The 23,037-nt window shown below is 41.6% G+C and overlaps 1 protein-coding gene across 2 annotated transcripts in view; it reads left to right on the top strand.

Moving 5' to 3' along the window:
* The window catches only part of PI4KA (phosphatidylinositol 4-kinase alpha), a 162,254-nt gene that overhangs the window by 7,893 nt on the left and 131,324 nt on the right, over positions 1–23,037 (top strand). For both annotated transcript variants that reach the window (XM_088477833.1, XM_088477832.1), the window contains exons 5-10: positions 4,279–4,351; positions 6,809–7,068; positions 7,951–8,017; positions 10,707–10,855; positions 15,273–15,338; positions 18,957–19,053. In XM_088477833.1, the coding sequence (XP_088333959.1) occupies positions 4,279–4,351; positions 6,809–7,068; positions 7,951–8,017; positions 10,707–10,855; positions 15,273–15,338; positions 18,957–19,053 (712 nt within the window). The remainder of the gene's footprint in view (positions 1–4,278; positions 4,352–6,808; positions 7,069–7,950; positions 8,018–10,706; positions 10,856–15,272; positions 15,339–18,956; positions 19,054–23,037) is intronic.

Raw genomic sequence — 23,037 nt, 5'->3', positions numbered from 1 at the left:
CAGTTTTAGTACACATAAAATAATGATCAATTCCAAGAGTTACGATTACAGATACGATTTTCTTTAGGTAATTCTATTTAATTGTAGTTTGCAAATTGTTTTTGGACTTGGTTCCATATTGTCTAGAGTATTTTGTAAACCTGGCGAAGGGAAATGGAGCTACAATGAGGGTGGCCCTTCCTTATCTTCCAGACTACAACACTCATGGCCTCCCGCAGTAATATGAGAGGGTGACTGAGGCAAATTTGTCTCTGCACAAGTGGGAAGCTCTGCATGTGCTGTGGGAATGGTATAATATAGTGAAGGCATATGAAGGAAGAGAGAGGAGAGATGTGTAGTGCTGACCAACAGAAAAATCCATGCAAATAGTAGGACTTTTGTGCATCAAAGGTATTAAGCAATGACTTTTATGAGGCAGGATGAGTATTGTATGGTGGGGATCTGTCCTAAACATAATATTTATTATTTGCCGCTGTTAATGTATATGGAATGTGGTTGGAAACTGAATTACCCAGAGAAAACCTGCACAAACACAGTGAGAACTTAAAACAATTCCACGCAGATAGGGTCCTGGTTGGAAACAAACCTATGACTTGTGCACTGTTGATACCATGGACAGTTAGAGTGTCCAAGCCACAGAATGGGTAAATTGAGTTATTTAACACTGGTATACAATTTAATAGTAAATGTACTGTATGTAGGAGTCATGTAGGATTATTGTAGTAAGAGTGAGGGGAGTTTAACATTGCTGAACATAATGGGGTACATTGGACAGGTTTTATGATGAGGACTAAAGTACCCAGAGGAAGGGATGAGTAAGAGGCATGGAATGCCTGTCCCACACATGGTATACATAGGAATTATTTATTTACTGTATATAGGTGCATATGATTTCTGATCGTTGTACTGTAGGTATCCGTAATTGTGACCGATTTACGTGAGACTCAAACTCAGGCCCTCAGTGAGGAACACAGATGTTGAGCTCAGTGCCCAGACAAATATTCAGTACATAACGTCTGAATACATGCAAAATGCAAGTCTGAAACCGGCAACCACCCTAACTTACTCTACACACACAACTTTTATGTGTTTATACTGAGAGATAAGGCCAACAGAATTGTAGTATACAAACTACTATTACATTATATAGATTATGAAACAAAATAGCTTAAGTGTCCACGCACACACATTAAGCACTACATACCCTGACCCTATTCTAAATACATCTTGGCTTATATACACTTGCATCTAGCTTATGGGAAAGATGCTGATTGTATAATGAAGGACAAATAGCCCTCCCACTTCCCAAACAGGTCTGAGCCACATCCCAGTAAAATGACCTAAAAAGTGCAAAATTTCCAAAATGATTGTCCTTTTGACACGCTACAATGTATATACAAGAACAATGTGGAGTGATCAGATCTCCCTGTTGACTTATACCATGTACAGCAGGTAACAGCCTTTAAGAAACAAGCGACAGGTCGGTTCTAGATTATGATAAGAAGTGGAAAAACAGGAATACTGTACAGCAAAGGGATGTCTAAGGTGCCAAACATCTCCTTGGTGCAAAAAGGCTTAGCCACTCTGCATTCTAGTGGTTTTCTGATCTCTCAATCTATCTAAATTGGGATTCATAACATTAAAATTCCCTTGGCAAATAATTGGGTTTTCCGGAGAAGGAGCAATAAACTCAGTACATCTTTTTAAAACGTGCTGTTATATGGAGTGTTACATGGGTGGTATATATACTCCACAGGATAGTTATTAGTGAAGAATTAATCACCACCTTCATAAAACTGTACAGACCCCAAAAGTCAGTCTCCAGGCTGTACTGTTTCAAGAGCATAACGTAATTTGTTTATGAACAAGGATTGATACCGCTCTTGATATACCCGTGTTTCACTTGTTTCAATAAAAGGGTCTCACCTCCCATAAGATGAGTCTCTATCAGGGCACTATATCTGGACTATACTTGTTACACTGGCTCTTAACAATAGACCTCAGCGCCCTGACATTCCAGGTGAGCAAATACATTTTTTAGTCACATTTAGAGTGAGCATTCAAATAGGCACTAATAAAATTACATAACAAGAATAACTCTGCCCCTCATGTTCAATGACACCACAAGTATCCAGAAGCTATACTAGAAAGAAGCAAACAAATAGAACAGTAATGCAACAGATCAACCTGACAATAGAGTAAATATACACATAATACTAACATACCTTAGAAACCTATCCCCACACTAGCTGCTGCTAACTGCTAACCCTAGCATCCTTACTTAACCACTCCTCCACCAAAGAAAAGGGTAAAGGTAAACGTACAAGCAATTGGGAAGGCCAGTCAGAATCAATATTGTATAGGGAGAATACTTGCTAACAGAAGAACAGGTAGTAACGCCACTAAGTAGGCCATTGGTGAGACCACACCAGGGGGTAAATTTATTTTAGATCGATTTTAATCAATTTAAAAATCAATCTAAAACAATCAACATCGATGTTTTATTTCAGGGGCTAAATAACACACTTAAAAATCAATATTAAAGTAAATGTGTGATTTAACCCCAGAAACAGAACATCGATGGTGAAGGAATAGTAGGGTGAGAGATACCAAGGGGTTTAATGTAAAACATTTTCAAAGGTAGAGCACAGGAGAGCAAGTGCTAAAACCGAAGGTAGTAGGTTTATGGGAAATTTGAGAAAAAATTACGTCACGAAGGTCTGTGTTTAGGTGGAATGTACTCGTAGCAGAGATGGTTGAAGTTAATACCATTGAGGAATTCAGTATCCCTTCTCTTCCTTTACGGAAAAAACTAAATTAAATGAAAAGGGCAGATTCACCTGATCTATTATTCTAGAGTATTCTGGTGAAGTTCCAGTAATATAGAGATTTGACTCTGTGGGGACGATTCATTCGTTTTTTTTACATTGCAGTAATTAATGGACGCCTAATGTTTCTATTCAATTGTTTGGCGCCCATTTAATTATGTTGCACTTTGCGCCCTATTAGACCAGGTTTAGCCATGTAAAACGGCTAAACCTGTGTAAAGTCCAGGTTAGGGCACCCAAACTCCCGTTGCAGATTTACTCACTGTACTCAATCACTGCAGACATACATTTTATTTATGTTTCTGTACAACTAATAATCATTCTTGTTTAAGCAGAAAATTCCGTTTCCACTTTTGGGTTGGCTGGTTCAAACTGTATCTGACAGCACTTAGATATTCTGTCTAACTCAGTAGCTGCCGTCTGCACTGCTTATTTCATTTAGTTATGTCTGTTATTGTCAATTTCGGGTATAGAGTAATCTATTTTTAATTGTTTTAGAGCTTGCTATTCTATTGTGACTATTACTGGATATTTGCTTGGCCCATAAAATCTATATATGGGACTCATATAGTACATTAAAAGTGCATTATAAGTGCCAAGGACGAGCCCACCCATCCTAAACACTCCAGAAGTTGAAATGGAGGAAACTTACCAAAAAGCAGCCCCCCCACTGCCTCTTAACTTGGGGAAAGGATGGATCTTGCCTACTCATTAGCAAGGGTGGTGTTTGGCAATGGAGTAATTTAACTCTGCCACTTTGGGTGAAGTACGCTAAAAACATTCTCTCCCCACTCCTGGCATACCCATATTATATATCCTCTTTAAAAGAGGTGAGTCCCCTCTTTCAAATAATGTGAAAGATATTAAGTCCTACACTGCAGAAATAATTAAGAAGTCCAGGGATGGTGAAGGATCTCCCCCATCCTGGCTTCAATATTCAGCAGCACCTTCATTTGAAGGAGAGGAGTCACCACTGTGTATGGAATCTGGCATTTTGCTGGTTTGGAAAGGAGGATTAAGGCCGAAGCAAGAACCACAAAGTATTTCTTGTTAGAGGTTAAAATTTTTTTACATATTTGCTTTTAGTTCAGTTGCAATTTCAATAAGAATAGCACTTTTTTGGCGATCTTTGCCATGTGAAAAAATATTAACAACTAATTCAAAGCCTTCTGAAAAAAGCATGGTATAATTTGTGCTAGTACTGTATAAACATTTTTTTGGAATAGTGTGTGTGTGTTGTGTATTTATTTAAACATACTGTACCTGTGATATGCCCAGTTGGACTTTGAACTCGCTCACTAGTGCTGCGATTGCCATTAAATAGAGAAAATGTATCATACCTAGGACAAATGGTGTGTTTTTTTTTTTTTTTTCATTATTATTTTATGTTTTTATATGCTCTCCTATCCCTTCAATATGTTTAATATATGTGTGTGTTATGCGCCCTTAGATTTTGGAGACAATCCTGGATGTGATGCAATGTCTTCTTGGAATGTGCCAGTCCCTGCAGATCCAGGACAAAGGTAGCCTTTCTATATAAACTTTAAGGGGTAAATTTACTAAAGGTCAGGTTTGTACTTTTTGTTGGATTTGCAATTACTAAAGTCAAAACTGACAGAAAAACAACCAAATCACCGGTTTTAGAAATCGTTAGAACATCGATTATTTTACATTGACAAGTATACAAACCACAGATTTAATAAGCATCGGCTTGCAAAATGACCAAAAATCAAACCTAAAACTGCCGCAATAGATCAGCTTGGGGTCCCCCTGTCCAAATGGCAAACACCCCCAAAACCGGACAGCACAAAGCTGGAATCCCTAAGAAAATGATGCGAGCTGAATGGCCATAGCACGGGAGTTTGGGACTGGTTGACTTTATGGCAGGGGGATCGCATGATATGTCTCCCTCTGCTGTAGTTTCAGCTCCCAGGCTGGTTCATCCTAGTGCTGGTTATTGGAAAATATGGGGGCACCACACCGTCTGTTCTCAAACCCCCCCCCCCCCGCCCCTCCCCCCCCCCTTTCCAATACCTGTATAGGCTCAGAGGCCCAGTGCTGGTTTTGGGGAGCACCACACACATTTTTTTTCTTGATTTTAACCATTTATAAACATTATGCAAACAAAACCTGCACAGATCTTAGTGATCTGTGCAGGGCTTCCACATCACAGCAGATTGACGGCGGGTGTACTAATTATGAACTGAGTTCCGCGTCCCGTTGCTCTGTATATTGAATTGTCCATGCACTTAAGACGTTGCAGCTGTAATTACCTGTCTTCGGTATTTTCTTGCTCTGGATAGGGACTAGAGTTGGGATGCAGGAGGTTAGCATGAACTCCGCATCGGGCTATGAGCTCTCCAGTCTAGCCACCAGTGAAATGCCTGGACCATTCGTGCCCCGGGGTCCAGGTTGTGTAAGCTCACCGCCACGGTCTGGGGAGGGGCTGTCTAATCGCCAGCAGCCCAACTCTAGTCCCTATTCTGAGCATGAAGATCCTGAAGACAGGTAATTACAGCTACAACGTCTTAAGTGCACGGACAATTCAATATACAGAGCAACAGTACGCCGTACTCTGTTCATAATTAGTACACCTTATTTATTACCATTTTGGGACTTGCCTACCCAAAAAAAGGTTTAGAAGCACATTTGCTTATAGTGTGACCTTTTAATATGAAACAATAAGACTCATTTGTATTACTTTTCTCAGACATTTGGTTTGTGACTGTAACCCAACATTTTTGTTACTGCTTTTATATATAAGTAAAATACTTCTTCATTTTTACATCTATGTCTGTGCTGTTTACTTCTGAACACAGCTCCTAAGCATATGGTTATTACACACAATACAAGGAATTAATTACTTTGCACAGTCAATAACTCTTGCCCATCACATAGTGGTTACCCAAGAGACTGAGCGTAGCATTTTTCTACATATTACTTCTGTATTCAAGAATTTGGGTCACTTCACGTTGCAGCTGCTTGTTCATATACTACCATCCTACTTTGTGCGCAGGTTTAATCCCTGCCTGAGCAAAGGAGCAACCTTGCGATGGTGATCCCAGGCTGCGACCTCAGTCGCAGCAAGGAGATGTCTGTTTCTTACATACACCTCCTGCTGCATTTGCATTTGAGGTGGATGGAACTGCACAGCTGCTTGTGTGCAGCTCTGCAATTCGGTCCATCTCTGAATCGGGCCCTATTTGTAATGATCATGACTCCATGAATGATTCCTCATTTCACCACCCCATGACTGTTATTGACTCTGGGGGTCTGGGCTTCCAGGATTTGCATCAGCACATCATTGTTATAGCCTGATGCTGCATGCATACAACCAGGGCCGGCGAAATGCGGTAAGCAGGGTATGCATTGCCGCTTCACTGTGCCGGCCATGTAGTTTCCGAATCTGTGAATACCGGCTTCTTCTCTCTGCTCCAGCCATGTAGCTTCCTGATCCTCACACATGTGTCTGGGTGATCACATCTCCACCCCTTTCCCTGTCACCTCAGCTATTGGGGCCACCTCCCCTTTTGACCCTAAGTACCTTCAGTCATATTCTCCTTTACTTAGCACATTTCAAAATACTGTCATAGCTGGGACTCGAACCTGTCAGCTCATGTTTTGCAGCCAGACAGCTTACCAATTAATTCTAACTAACTGATGCTACTTCACATTCTTATTAATTTAAAATATAGTTATACCTGGGATTCAAACCTATTACCCCACACTATGCAGTCAGACACCTTACCAATGGAGCTATTTACGCTTATATAAAAATGTGTGAATGCTATCTATATGAGGGTGAAAATTTATAGTTTACAGGGAGGCGCCAAACACCCTAGCACCTGCATACAACCCTGGGCAGTGAGGTCCATGTATATACTGCAGGCAGATAGACCAAGTGATGATCTATAATCTTACAGTAATAAGGTTTATACACCAGTGAAATGTAATAAATCTTTAACATTTTCTGCCTGCAGAATACCTGTGCAAGTACGCAGTGCCTTGTCTGATTGGTATCTCCCGGGCATTCGGACGATACAGCAACACAGAAGAATCTCTCCTATCCAAGCTGTTTCCCAAGGTCTCCCCTCAGTCTTTGAAAGCTCCAGAAGAGCTGGAAGGGATTCGCAGACGTTCCTTCAATGATTTTAGATCTATTCTCCCAAACTCGCTATTGTCTGTGTGTCAAGGTGACTCCCTGAAAAGAAAGACTAGCAGTGTATCTAGTGGATCACAGGTACATACGCTAACTTATTGTTATCACAAACTGCTGAGGATGCTGCGAACACACAAATCTTTTCACCTACCTTAATATAGACAGAGGAACATCATGTGAAGTGTTTTGCATGTCACAACAGCACTTCATTAATGTGTTTTGGCTGATACGCCTTATAATGTTGTTTAGATATAAGCAGTGTAGTGTTTGTTAAATTATTGTGTGTAACAATGTTATGTAATTCAATGTGTAAATGCCATAATCCTGATTGTGTAGTTAATAAAACAGTACTGGTGTAAAACATAAGAAAAGCTGAATGTAAGGGTGCTCATACACATGAAGATCATCCACCCATCGTAATTGCTCAGTGATTGGATTTGTCTCCAAGTGGTCATACATGTGGGTGGCTAAGCTGGACAGATGCTCTCGCTTGGTGTCTATGCAGTATGGCTACATTATTATATGGGGCCAGTTAGTGATATTGTTAATGACCGTACCTACTGGTAAATTACTGCAGTCTGATGACCTGTTTTTCAAGGGGCCTCAATCTTACTGATTTTGTTCCAAATATAGCATGATGGGCACATTCAAATCACTGTGTATATGAGCATCTTAGGGTTAATAGAGTGTGAGGAATAAATGTTAGGATTGGCATTAGTGGGCTCTTTCCACATCTTCTAATTCACATATTTACTAATTTAGTTTGCTGTATATTTTTTGTATTGACATATTTTATAACTTTTTAAAAACCAGAAACAAAAGTATGGTTTAGTTGCATGTCTGCTTTTTCAATTGAAAATTAATTCTACTGTAACTATATTAAATGTACAGCAGTTATGTATTACTGGATCAGTGGACTTAAGAATAATTGTGTTCCACTGTGACCTTCCTTGTGCCTTGCAGGTTAGCCCTGATCGCATTGTCCCTCCCCCTGGATCTCCTGCAGGGTCCACTGTTCAGTACTTTGAAGGTAATGTAGCAAATTGTTCCCTTGAAGAAGGGGATTATTTCAGCCCTGAAACATCTGCATCTTTAAATATGTCACTTTGCATGTCTGATTGTTTCAATAAAATAGCTCTATTGAGCATGTTCTGATTCATGAATCTATGGGGATGATTCATTGTCTTATCAGGTGCCATAACTAATGAGCACCCCATGGAGCAATTCAATTGTTACTTTGTTTGGGTGCCCGTGCTGCGGGCAGACACGTTTCTGCTCACAGCCTCCTGAGGTGGCGAGCAGAAATGTTTGAGAAGTCGGCACTTTGGGCGTCCAACAGGGAGTTTGGGCTCCCAAAGCAGTATTTTAGATGCGTTTATCCACTTTGCGCAGCTATACCTAATGCTGTCGGGCGCTCTCATGAGGCATGGGCGCCCGCACAGAGCATCAATTAAATTGCCCAATCCGGCGCCCAGTAGTTAAGGCGCTCAATAAAACAATTGAATTGTCCCCCATGCGTGTGTGTGTATCCTTGCTCTTTTCTGAATGTACACGTTGCATTTGGGTTTGAGGAGACCTGTTGTGCAGGGGCACGGCACCTCCTGCAGGGATGTTATCAATGGGGGACTCCATACCCACACTTTGTCTCTTATTATATTTATTATAAAACATCAACCGATTATGTAGCTCTGTACAACATGGGGATTCTCGCAATGATATAATGAAATAAAAAACTAGCCTTCCCATACAATCTTCTGTAATGTTTACCTTTTAGATATGTCAATGTATCCTTATTCTCCGGCTGGCTTTTCCTAATTGATGCTGATGTCAGCTATAGATCAGTATGAGAAGGAAACACATGAAGAGCAGCATTGTAATAGTTTAGTGTAAAAAGATAGAACCTCGTCTTTTGTTTTGGGAGACTATAAAAATAGTTAATGGCATTAAATGCTATTTTCTAGTTTCTCGGGGGGAGGTGAATCTATAGTATTTTAGCTTTGTTTGCATTGTTGCTATATTTGTCTATGTACATACAGTATGTTCATCTTATCTGATAGTTTATGAGGCTCTTAGTGCTATACAATTGTTGTGTTTAGGAGCATTATTCATAAGTAATCCAATGGTTCATTTGTATGTTACTAGGACAGATTCTGTATCTTCAAAATCTTGCAGGCTACCTTTTTTTAAAAGGACACTGGACCCTAAACTTGAAATGTTTAAATATAAAGCATGAAGGTAAAATACTTTGTCCAGTGTTATCTTGATAATCAAGTGCAACTCTGTTAGAAAGTTTCACCTTCCTGCTCCATTGCAGATCGCTGAAGCTATTCATGCATCTTTAGGATAGTGTAACAATGTATCTGATTCATGTATAAGAGCTGAGGATGCAGTACTGTAGCTTGAGATCGTTGCAGCCTTTTCCCCCCGCAGCTTGCGCTTGTCTTTGTGGCACATGTGCATCTTTTCCCTGGTAGCTCGATCACGTTTTGCACTTATGGCTTAATGTGCCGATGGGGCTGGTATGGTGGTGGGAGGGACATGTAAACGTGGCCAAAATACAGTAAGGTCCTGCTGAGATGGAAACCTAAATTGCCCATATGCACCCGCTTTGGAGGGACATGTTTTGCGGGTATTTAAACCCTTCTGCAACCTGAGTATGATGATGGCTGTGGGCCACGTCTGATTGACCAGACACCTCTATGACACACCCAGTTATGCAATGTTGTATAGCTGATGTGGATCTAATAATAGCAGAGCAGGAAACAATGCTTTATGTTTTTTTTAAACGAGTGTTCAATACTCAGTGTTACTCTTAGGTAGAGGAGGCTGCTGATTTGTTTATTAGTGTGGACTTTAAAAACAGTTAATTTCATGTTTGCATCTTGTTCAATTTTAATTTAACAGGATCCAAGTTAGTTGTGTACAAATTTTCTACACTGTCCTGATACTTTCTGTAATGTGTTCCAATTGTATAGTGTGTTTTTGAGTACATTTTGTGATCACAGGAATGCCACATCTCCTGTCATATTCCAGGAGTATCTGCTACTGTTGCTCGCATGGGGAGGGAAGCGCATTTGCTACCTATGCAGAAGGTGTCCTCTGTTTTGGCTAACTCTGCATAGGTAATAAAATGCAATTTTTTTTCCCAGACCGCTTTTACGTTTGCGCTTAGACGCAAATTTCGTCCAAGACTAAATGAGGCCCACTGTGACATCTGTAGTCCTGCCCCATTTACGAATTCACTAATCTACACAGCAAAGCAAGTCTTTCACACTGTCACTCACACTCTGCCTGCTGAGTTAATAAAGTGTCTCCGTCTGCAAAGAAAGGAAAGACAGTATGATGAAGTTATTTAGTTAAGTATTAACAATTCAGGTTTATTATTCAGCATGGTCATACATAGCTTTTGCTATATAAAGTAACATAAGATAACAGCTATTTTCTGAACGCAAGGTTCAGATGCCACTGTTGAATGGTGGAGAACTGAATGAAGTAATTAGTGTGTCACACACCCCAGGCTTTTGTTTTGAATTACAGTCTTCATATTGTGTACAGTCATTTATTTCTACTGATCTATTTACTGTCTGCTGACTCCAATGTAGCTGTACTTTAGCAGTTTAATTCAATTACCTTTTAAATATGTTTAACATTGTAAGAAAAAAACCTCATCATATTTATTTGCAGTCCTTTTTCAAATGCAGTATTTCCCGTTCTCTCAGGCTCCTATCTGCCTGATGGCAGCGCAGTAGACCCAGATTATTACCTCACGACCATAAGCTCCAGTTTCTCGGTCTCCCCTCTCTTCACTGGTGTCAGCAACAAGGAATTTGACATCCCCCAGGAGACACTGCGTCAGCTTCTGTGCATGGTAACGTCACATGATCATTACCAGAGAGAACAAGCCATTTACCTTTTCTATTGTCATGTTTGCACTATATGTCTTTTCCTTTACTCGCTCTTTAAACTCTTCACTCACTCTTTATTACTATTGGTATTCCATAAAACCAATACAGAGATCCATATTTTTTTTATATGAACCTCCTTGGCACTGTCATAGGGCCTCATTGATTCATCATTGTGACATAAAATCAATATTACAATCTTAATCTAAGGTTACTTCACTGTTTGGGATATGCACTATATCTGAACCTCGTTGTTTGATCTTTTTTTTCTGTTGATCTTTATAAAATACATGTCTTTAAATGTATCTTTATCAAATATATTTGTGTATTGGAAACAAAAGTCATAGGATTTATCATAGGAGTCAAGGAATTATCATAATCCATACAAATTTATCAAATAATTTTTAGTTATAACATGCGATCTACCTGGCAAAACACGCAGCTCTGCTAAAATGAATTTATCTTTCATCCAGTTGGAGATCACTGGAACCTTCGGGTACAGAAGCTGAGCCAGGAGTGTGGGTACTTTACATTTCTAAACTCCTCCCAATCTATACCCCTTCGCCTGTCAGGAAGACAGTTTTTCTAAAGTGTTCACCAGTGTTGAGTGTTTTATACACTGGCTGCCTATAGTTTGTACTTTTTTGTTTTCTTTTTAACCATTGCAGCAAGTTAGCTGAGGAGGTATCATAGTAGTGTTTTAGTAAATGCTCTCCTTGAAGGCAGGGTTGGCTCCTTTCTGCACACCGGCAGTCAGTACATGACCTTCGGTACCCAGGAAGCTGGATCAGTTGGGCGTTAACGTGCAGGTAACAGCTCACTAGGCAAGGACTGGTTGTTTTGAGGGTCTGTTTCTGTTCTGGGCCCTGGGTGTATGCTTATGCAATCACAGCCAGCACCTCCCCTTTGGCGGCTTTTCCTTACTTGAGGATTGCCCTTCACAACTGATATGCACACAGAGATCTGTTCCCTGCTATACACGTTTGCTAGGAAATAATAGGGGGCTGGTATTTCTGAGTGGTTTTATGCCCTCAGATTTCCTGGGGCCAGTGGTCTGTCTTGCATGTTCACTCTCTCTTATTATATTGATTGTATTCTTTTCATCTGTCATGTCAGATAAATGAGTACTTCCAGAGCTGGGGGGTTGACATTTGTAAAGTTATTTACTTGTTCAAAATGTTTTTCAAAATTGCCTCTGAGACAGTCATGCGTGGATGCCTGCAGTGCAGCTTGCAGGTCTAAAGGTACACATCCACTAGGCGATTTTAATGAGCAATTGAATGATTACGACATAGTAATCGTTCAATCGCTCATTAATCGTGCACAAATCGTGCACAATAATGTCGGAAACGACCAATGATGCGCACTCGCTCTGGTCATTTCCAACATCAATCATCACTCGAACATGCCGGTCAATCTGCCAATAACGACAGATTGGCCATGTTCAGGGATGAGAGAGGGTGCCTGCACTGAACGACAAATCATTCAGTGTAGGCACTACAGGGGACGGGGAACGACTGTACGATTACAATGTTGTAATCTTACTGTCGTTACCCCATCGCCTAGTGGATGTGCACCTTAAGAGCCAGCTGCAGCACGCGCCTGCATGTAGCTTTACAGGTGAGGTAGAAACCGCCTAATCACAATATTTTTCTCTGACAGCAATGCTGGAGGACATTGAACCATGGGGATTGCAGGTTGGGGCTGGAGCTGGCACCTAAACTATACTGTAACTTTAAAACTAAACACCTTCCACCTGCAACACCATAATGCCAGTCTTCTTTAGGTGCCTGACGGAGTAGGGCACGTTTTAGAGTAGGACGCGGTGCTTATTCAACCACTGTTTTTTCCGCCTGTAGCGCCGCAGGATCTTAATCGGGTCCTATCGGCTTTCAAGCGACCTCCTTTGGAGCCTTTGGTTTCATCAGAGCTTCAGTTTGTGCCTTGGAAGCTGGATTTCCTTATAGCTATTGCCTCAGCTCAGTAGGTTTCTGAGCTGGGGGCTTTGTCTTGGAAAGCCGCTTTTTCTCATTTTCCATGGCAATTGAGCAGTTCTTGGCACGGTTCTTATGTTCCAGCTGAAGTTTGTTTTTGGTTTTTCACTTAAGCCAGGAAATTGCCTTTCCTGTTTTTCCTTCCTCAGCGACTTCCTGAGACCAGGATGATCTAGCTCTGCTCTAGGTAGTCAGAGCTCTGCAGATTACTTGGACAAGACTTCTTCTGTCCGCCGCACACACTCTCTGTTGGTTCTCTATGACCCACATCAATGTGGTTGGCTGGCTACAAAGCAGGCCATTGTGTGTTGGATCCGATCCATCATCATTCGAGCTTATTCTAGTGCGGGGCAACTGGGGGAGGCTGTTGAATGTCCCATGGTTCAGTGTCCCCCCAGCCTTGCTGCCAGAGAAAAGAGGATTTTTGGTCATTTACCGTTGAATTTTTTTCTTAACCAGGCTGGGGGACACTATGTTACCTCCCTCACACTCAGTCATGCACGGTTTGGATTGTGGACCGTCTTTTCTCTTCTGGTTTGTTATTAATGTCTGACCGTTTCATTGGGTTACTGCTACTACTTTCCAGACTCTCTTAAATAATAACTAGCAGTATGGGGTTGCAGGGGGGTGGAGCTTAGTTTTAAAGCTACAATATAGTTTGGATGCCAGCAATAGCCCCAAACTGCAATCCCCATGGTCCAATGTCCTCCTGCTTTCTTAACAAAAAAGGATTCAGCAGTAAGTGACCAAAAATCCTCTTTTCTGAATGCTCACAGCTCACTGCATGTACCTGAGAGGTGTTCGAAGGTCAGATCCCTTCCACATCTTCTGTGGGTTACTCAGGCACCTGTTCCTTTTATTAGAGAACACTAGGCCAGAGGCCCTTGGGCTATGTAGCTGCTGCATATGGCAAAACATTTTGGGCTAGAAGACTGGCGATGTAAGTGAAGGTTTTCTTTTCTATAGATTGGTTTCTGGAATTCACTGCTACTACATGGTCTCTGAACTGCAAAAGTTCTGTTGTGTATTGGTCCTGGGGATATGAGAATCCGAGTGCTCCTCCCAGTAGGATGGCGAGGTTCCTGGGGATTCAGTCATTGATACTTCCTCATGTGTTGAGAATTGTATCTCTAGGAGACAGGAGTACCTTATGAGCTCAGCACCAGGTACTAAACATTCAGTACAACAAAGTATCTGAGGTTCCTGCCACTAACCTGTTTAAAACTAAGCCAAAACATTTGATTTCAGTTGGAAGAATTACTAAGTGTGTAATGGACTAATCTGGATCAAAAGCTCCAGGTCTCTCACAGGTTACCTATATTTTATCCTCCCTGTAGTGAGGATAAATGAGTATCACTTTCCCAAAGCATTCTACTCATCCTGACACACCTGTGGTGGAAGCCTGTCCACTATTATTTCAGGACTGGTGGTTCCATTCCACCTCCTATGCCTAGCTGAGAAGTATTGGCCTGTGTCTAAGCAAATTATTGCTAGATGGGTTAAGTTGGGTGGTGAAGCTTGTTCCTGAGAATGTGAAAACACATCCTATCATATTGGTCAGCGTCTTCTGGGACATCCGGCAGGGGGCTTTGGCTGAGCAGATATGTCAGACAGCCACTTGTTCTTTGTTTATACATTTACAAAGTTTGTCAGATTCAATGTTTTTGCATCAAAATATGCTAGTTTTTGTTGGAAAATGCTACACGCTGCATTTACTTAGTGTATCCATCCATAGAGATAGCATTGGGATATCCCGAAGGTTCCAATGGCCCCCAATTGATTTGTCCAAAAGCACTGGATTGTTATACTTGTAGTCGGTGAGAAGGATTTTTACACATTGGAGGACACTAGATCTTGTTTTTATATTTTTAGGTTAAATATATTTGGAAGGTGGCCGGCGATTGTTTTCTCCTAGCTTTTTTTTTTTTTCCTGTTTTTTTTTTTTTTCTGTTCTGTCCTGTGGGACTTGGTTAGAAAAATAAATGACTTCCTGACAAGCAATGGGACATAGAGGGGGAGGAATTACTAAATTTGTGTGAAAAAGGATTAGAACTGTTTTGTTTTTCTCTTTGTACTTCTGAGCACTTACTATTGGTATTATGCTGAAAATAACTGCCATCTGTTATTTATCCTCCATATTATAACTACTGGTACTACTAAACCAGGAGAACATAAACCAGTAGAACATACCACAAACTGATGTTGGTTATGTGTAGAAAGATTTTTTGAAAATGTATTTAGAGCAGAAAATAAACAACTTTTGTAATGGATTTTGAATTGCTCCCAAATTAATTTTTAAGGCAACATATTTATATTGTATCTTATATGTCACTATGAGTAACCATTACGTGCTGTGTCATGACTAGAACTCCTGTTTGTTTCTCTGTAGGTAAAGCAGATTGTAGCGGAGCCGGTCTTGGGTTCAGTAGATACCCTGATCACTGAAGTTACAGAGGTACAGCTGAAATTTCGATATTTGTTTTCTTTTTTTTTTTCTTTCCTTTATAAGCATCATGGGTATACTGACACTAATGATTATAGATTGCTATATGTTTTAAACAAAGTTTTAGCGGTCCTCTACCTATAATGTACCTACCACCCCAAATCCCTTTAGAGAACACCTACTGCTAACATTTATTACCAGCCATACCAGCCTTTATAACCGTAGCCCAGCGATGACTACTATTGGTAAAGTCTCTGCACAGTTTAAAATCGTAGCTGTAAGCTCTAATGCTTTCCTGGCTCGCACTGATTAATATATTATAGTATTTGTTATAGTATAGTATGCATTGGCAGCAGTCTGAGCTGGCCTAGGGGTGCATATTAAGTATGGCTGGTTGTTACCCTTAATAAGTTAAATGGGCAACCACTTTATTTTATTTTAAGGTACATTTGATTAGGGTCTAAGCACTTTATTCTATTCAATGTCCTTCTGTCTGTCCAGAATGGTACCGTCTTAGTGGTGGCTATGTTGATGTTCTTAACTTTCAGGCTGCTATTTCCCCCTGCTCCTCCAGCCCTCCTCATTTTGACAGCCTGTAGTTGAGTACCAGTAGTCTGCACCCCCTCTTGCAATCATGCATTTATATTGTGGTAGCGGGTAGTGCATGGAGAGCATACAGCAAAGTAAGGTGTTGCAGTAAGGGCTTTTTTTGCCACAGATTTCAGTTGGGATTCCTTTTACTATTAGTAAACCGCTTCACTGATCACTCCTACTGGTGAAATTCCGAAATCCTGACGCCGCATCCCAACAGGGTTACAATACCGACACCTATCAGCAGGTATCCTAACCCTCCTCCTTCCCCTCTCCCTACCATAACCCTCTCACTCCCCGGTGCTTGAACCTAACCCCCCTCCCCCTCTCCCCCTAGTGCCTAAACCTATCCCTCCCCCCAACCCTACTTCTTACCTTCGGGATGCCGATTCCGATATTCTAAGCGCCGACATCCTCTGCATCAGGATACTGAACGTATCCCCTGGTACTATACACTAACCAACTGCAAGAGTCAACTGTGCACTACTGTGGTGCCTCCAGTTATAGGAGAGTAGTCTCTTTCACCACCAAGCTCCTTCTCCAGCAGGGATTCCTTCTTAGCATCAGTAACCACCTCCTACTGTGTTGTATGAGGTTAAGTTACTGCCACCAGCACCTATAACCACTTAATTCTGGATTTGTGTGTAGTCATGCTGCTGCAGCACGTCATGGGCAGTGACTGCTAATTCCCACTGACACCTTACTGTGGATCAGTTCTGCTTTGGAGGAGAGCACAGGGTGAGTTCATAGTCACTGGATTCAGCCAGAAAACAGATAAGCGTTTTTCGCTTATTTGGTGGTCACAGGTTACAAAGCAAATGCAGATGTCTTGTAAGCAATTTGTTGGGAATACACACGGCATACACATAAAATTCAGATGATACACACTTTCATGGGACTTGCATAGTTTCTTATATTTCGTACAGACCCTTAATACAGCATTGGTATTACAGCCCAGTACTCTTTTTAAATCACTCCAGAAAATTTACATTGTAACTAGTGGCCAAGGGAGATGTGTTCTCCCCTCTGTGTTCAGGTGACCCAGGACAGAAAGGCATTGTCTCTAAAACTGGGTATGCACTTTGCAGATCAGGTAAATGCTCCGATACTCGGAGTAATTATCTAATCAGTGTACTGTAAAACGTTGAGCTATTTTTAGCTCAGCATGTACTTTCTTCAATTGGATCGGGAGGTCTGAAATCTTAATTTTTAAGCAGCTCATATGATGCGACCTCCCGATTGGACTGTTGCAAGAGTGCTTGAAGCCATCTGTCGGCTAACTCTCCTGCATACACACTTATGCAATTATTAGTAATGTGAGGCCCCTTTAATGAAAGCAGGTCTAGTTGTTTGTTGTTGTTAATAAACATTTGTATTCTATTTTTTGGCTATTTTAGTTGTTACAGTATAAAAATATATATTAAATCAAATTGTTATTGTTATACAACAGACAATATTATTATACATATCATTTTCATAAGATTCAGTTGCTAAAATATAAAGAATGTGAGAAGACCCTATGCCACACCTTAATATACAGTAATAATTGGTACAATATCTGGATTTATCACTTAAGCTGGGTACACCCGCTGACCTATCTAAAGATTGGTAAGTGTATACACATTTGCCAATTGGCAGCCCAATGTGCTGGGTTTGACCGCTCAACTGGGCAGGCATTTAAATTGCCCGCCCAGTTGAGCCCGTCTATCACCGCCGGGTCCCCACAGTATGTGTACGGGCATTTGATGGGTCGCCCGTACACACCAGCAGATGACCGATGTATCTTTCAGATATCTCGTCCATCTGCTGTGCTGCACAGCTGATCGGATATGTCTGTGAACGACGTCGTTCACGGACCTATCCACTGTACACACCCGGAGATGCACTATAGCTATATCGCCCGCTCAATGGAACGGGCGATATATCTACCAGTGTGTACCCAGCTTTAGTGGGGTTAATTGACTATTATTAACTTTAGCAATGATTACAAATAGTGGATTTCTCTCTACTGCATTTCTGTATTTTTTGCCTGACATTTTGTTAAGGAAGGAGGAATTTACTAAATATTTATCATTTGGATCTTTTTAACTTTTGTATGTGCCACCTTATGTTTTTTGGTTCATCTTCTGTACATAAACTTAAACTCCTTACACCTTTTTAGTAAATTAAGAATAACTCAAACATCAGCCGTTTTCTAGTAATATGCCGTTTAGGTCTCAGAAGTTCTGTCAATAGGACCGAAGGATTGTGGTAGGTTGCCAAAGTTTTATCCATTCTGACCATGGGTAAAGAATAATATATTTAGTAGTGAATGGTATAAAATCATGTTCCAAGATCAACATTTATTTGCATATGATGTTTTACTAATGTGTATTGAGCACAAATACTGGCCCTGATTCAGAGCCGGACGCTCTCACAGAGCGCTCGCTCTGAATCAGGGCCGTCCTTATCTTTTTTAAGAGCGGCCTCCTGGCCGCTCGCATAGCTGTGGGTGGCCACCCACAGCTATAGCGAGCGGCCAAAATGATGGATGCGATGGTCAAGACCATAGTGACCATCGGGCTTGCGACGAGACCCTTGCGGTAGCGTCTCGTCTGCCGCAAGCCCTGGAGTGCTTTTGGCTCTATCAGAGCCAAAAGCCTCCCACTGACATCACTAGTGTCACTAGTGATGTCAGTGGGGCCGACCCCAGACGGTAGGCGTTCCCATGGGAACGCCTCCGTCTGGTCAGCCACGCCCACCAAAGGGGGCTTGCTGTCACTCACCATCGACAGCACGCCCCCTTTGGTGTGAGACCCATAATGACGGCTTGGCCGTCATTATTCGGGTCTCGCGCATGTGCACGACGGAGCCGCCTCCGCATGCACTTGGGCAACATCGACCCGCTTGCGAGCACTCAGCGCTCGCGAGCGGGTCTGAATTAGGCCCACTGTTTATTGGTATTTAAATTCTTTCTCTGATGTACTGCATCATTTGAATTAAATATTTTTCTTTAAAATGTGTCTGATTTAATGTATTTTGTTTATTTTATTGGTTTAGGCAAATCCCAATGCTGATCTTTATTATAAAACATTTAGTGATCCTCTCTACGTAGCAATGTTTAAGATGCTCAGAGATACACTGTATAATATGAAAGGTAAGTGTCTATATATTTACATTTCAGTACTGGAGAAAGTCATGGTACTGGTATTTTTTGGTTTGTCCAAATATTTTGTTATGTTCTCACCTATCCAGATGTATCCACTTGCTTCTGGTGGGTGCATGTATCTCTAGCTGCATAGCCTATGCTTCTGTCTGGATTATCCTGAATGCCTACTTTGGGTCAGGACTACTTGGCACCAGGCATGGGGGGAGATTTATCAAAGTTTGGGAAGAGATAAAGTGCAGAGAGATAAAGTATTAACCAATCAGCTTCTGAATTTTTTTTAAACACAGCCTATAAAGTGACATTTAGTAGCTGATTGGTTGTGCTGATCTCCACTTCGGAGAGTTGGGGATAGATGACATAGCTAGCTCTTATCTGTTGGTCACAGGAATATAGTGCAATCTTTGTAATCATATTTATTGCTCAGGGATGTACAGCACCAATTGAATTTAGTCAAGATGATGTACACAGACAGAACACCGTGTGCTACTTATGTACAGCAAAAGCGTTTCCACCCCTGCCATATATTTAAATAGGCGTATGAAATACTGGACCAATCCTTGGAGGTGAAATTAGCATTTTGCCCAAACTGGTAGATGGGATAGGACTGAATTTGAATTTGGTGTGTAAGGTAACACCAACCTCCTACCTTAGCTCAGACCACATACTTAATTAATATGCCATATTTTGTGTCGCAGAATCAATCAAAAGATACCATTGACATACATACTGTTGTACATTTGTGTATTGTTTAATTTTATGTCAAGACGTGAATATATATGTTCACATTTTTTGATATTCATAATCTGTGAACTAACGTCAGCAATGAGGTTAAAACATTTCCCTCTGTACACGCCAGATATTTACTGTGAATTTGTTTGATCAATGAAACCTAACTAGCTTTCTCTTGTTTAGACCCTTATTTGAGTGCAATGTCATCTAGCCATATAAAACTATTATTTACATCACCATGATCTTTCTATTGCCATATTGGTTAGCCTTTACCTGCTTTCTTCTGTCCCTTTCTGTCTCAGTAACAGTGTAAAGTTGTGCTGTTTTAATCATTAATTAGAGCAGTGTTGGCTAACCTTGACACTCCAGCTGTTATGGAACTACATAACCCAGCATGCACTGCTACAGTTTTGCTATTAGGGCATGCTAAAACTGTGGCAGGGCATGCTGGGATATATAGTTCCACAACAGCTGGAGTGTCAAGGTTAGCCAACACTGAATTAGAGGAAGGAGGAGTTAATAATTAAAGCTGAGCACACATGCTGAGATATAATTGGTTGGCTCTCCTCTGAGTTTGGCCAGCCAGGCAAGAAAGCACACAGCCAGAATTGTTGTTGGCATCTGTGCAATGGAATAATGATGTGCATGATGTGCATGATGGCCATGTTACATCCTGGTTGACTGAAGACCTCACTGAGGCCCGTATTCAATTTGAGCCAAGTCGCGATAATTTAACGCGGCCTGGACTTAACGCTGCCTTCGCCTGTTTTGTAGGTGTTAAAGTATCGCGCGCGTGCCAGCGTATCCCCGTATTCAATTTTAAAGTAGGCGAAAACGGTACCCGGCGATACTTGGATCGGCGTTATAAAAACGGGAATTTTCGGGAAATAATCCTAGGACCCCCTAAAGATGTCCAGACATGGGGGATCACTATAGGTACCCCCGTTTTTGGCTGCAAAGGAAAGTCGGGTTTTTAAATAGCCGCGACAGGTGTTTTTTTTTCCCGACTTTGAAGAAGTGATGCACTTAGCTTATTTTTTTTCATTTTTAAAAATGGTCCCATCAAATTTGGGGTACATGAAAATGGGTACTAGCATATTTTTAAACCCCAAAATGCATTTTTTTAAAATTTAAATGGGGAACAAAATGTGTAGGGTTCCACCGTATTTTAGAAACCAACCCAAGGCTTGCAGGGACCAGTTCTGGTTTTAAATATACCGGTAAAAAAAAACCTGGGGATCCCCCTATATTTAAGACCAGCACCAGACCCAACCGACTGGGGTCTAATGCCACAGCCCGGAGACCCAATCACCGGGGCTCCAGGTCCAAAGCATTAGCACCCCAAATCGGTCAGTGCAAGCCGGTGATCTCGAGGGAGTCGGGGACCCCCCAAAGAAGGGTCCCCCCCCTCCCGAGCATCACAGGCTTACGCTGAAGCCCGGGGCTCTTCCCCATACCCCTGGTTCAAAGGGTATGGGGGTAATGGGGGATCCAAATAATATAAAACTATTGTGTTTTACAGTGGAACTACAAGTGCCAGCATGCCTGCCATTTTGCACTTGTGGAACAACAAGTGCCAGCAGACATGCGGCACCTGTAACTTCACTGTAAAATAAATAGTTAAAAAAAGACATAACACACACTCCGTGACAGTATAACTTTATTACACACACCTACCCATTCACACATACCTATACCAGATGATTTGGCTCCGGCTACTGACAGTTCCCACGTGGTGTGACTCACCCACGTGGGAACTGTCAGTAGCCGGATCCAATCAGCGGCCGCTCTGCAGTCAGCGCGGCCGCTGATTGGCTCTCGGGACGTGCCAGCACCGTACATGTTCTGTAAGCTGGCATTCGGGAGCTATCAGTATATGTGGCAACAACACACATACTGATAGCTGTTGCCTGGGTCATGTAAAATCATTTTTTTTGTTTTGCCAAGTTTCTGGATTAGTGCGGAGACCATCGCCAGGATATAGGAGAGTATGAATTTTTCTTTGCAGAGCCATTCATTAAGGATATTCGACTGGACAAGGGGACAAACACATCTGGTATAGGTATGTGTGAATGGGTAGGTGTGTGCGCTGACCGATTTGGGGTGCTAATGCTTTGGATCTGGAGCCACGGTGATTGGGTCTCCGGGCTGTGGCATTAGACCCCAGTCGGTTGGGTCTGGTGCCGGTCTTAAATATAGGGGGATCCCCAGGTTTTTTTTTACCCCTATATTTAAAACCAGAACTGGTCCCTGCAGCCTTGGGTTGGTTTCTAAAATACGGTGGAACCCTACATGTTTGTTCCCCATATTTTTAGAAACCACCACTGGCTGGCAAGCCTGGGGCTGGTTTGGCTTTTGGGGGGGGGGGGGGGGGGGGGAGGACCTTTTGTGTTTTTATTTTTTTTTATTTTTAGCCTGCTTTTTTACAGGTTAAACAAAACGGGACATTTCGGGAAATATTCTAGGAACCCCCCCTAAAGATGTGTAGACATAGGGGAGGACAAAGGTTGCCCCCATTTTTAACTCCTGAAGGAAGTCGGGGTTTCTAATAGTCGCGGCAGGTACATAAATGCGGCTTTGAATGAGGTGATGCAGAAGACCATTTAGAAGTTTTTTTTAGGGCAAAACAACTATGCCCATCAAATTTGGGGTACTTGAAAATGGGGTTCAGCATATTTTAAACTTGCTAAAGTGACTTAAAAAAATTGTGAAAAATCCACCTTCCGCAAACACCTGCAATAAAAAAAACACTTGGGGCATACTTGGGGACCCCCCCAGAGTCAAGTTCGCTAGTTTTTAAGTTTGTACCCCACTTTTTTTTTTTTTCGCCCCCTTTTTCAAAGTCAATTTTTGGGGTGTCCTTATGTTTTTTTTTTTTACACAGATTGCCTTTGGGGGACTGTCTGAAGGCTGCACGGGGGTTCCCAAAATGTTGCACCACAAAACCCCAATTCTGCACTTTTTAACGCCTCCCATTAATAGGCGATACTTTACCGCCTATTACATTGCATTGACTTTCTGCCTAGGCGGAAAGTCTTTCAAATTGAATACGGGGTAAACCTAAAACAGGCGATAATGACGTCATCGGCGGTAAATTACCGCGGATCCAGACTTAACGCCTCAAATTGAATACAGCCCTTAATGTGTTGTCTTCCATTAACTGACTGAATTCTGCCTCCTTGCCAAATGAAGTCTGATGGAACTGGGACGCACAAAATCTGATAAGATGCCAATTTGTTCTGA

Source organism: Taudactylus pleione, unplaced genomic scaffold (genome assembly GCF_031769625.1).
Source record: "Taudactylus pleione unplaced genomic scaffold, aTauple2 ptg000205l, whole genome shotgun sequence".
NCBI classification, from domain to species: Eukaryota; Metazoa; Chordata; class Amphibia; order Anura; family Myobatrachidae; genus Taudactylus; species Taudactylus pleione.
This window is presented reverse-complemented; position numbering and strand designations above follow the sequence as displayed.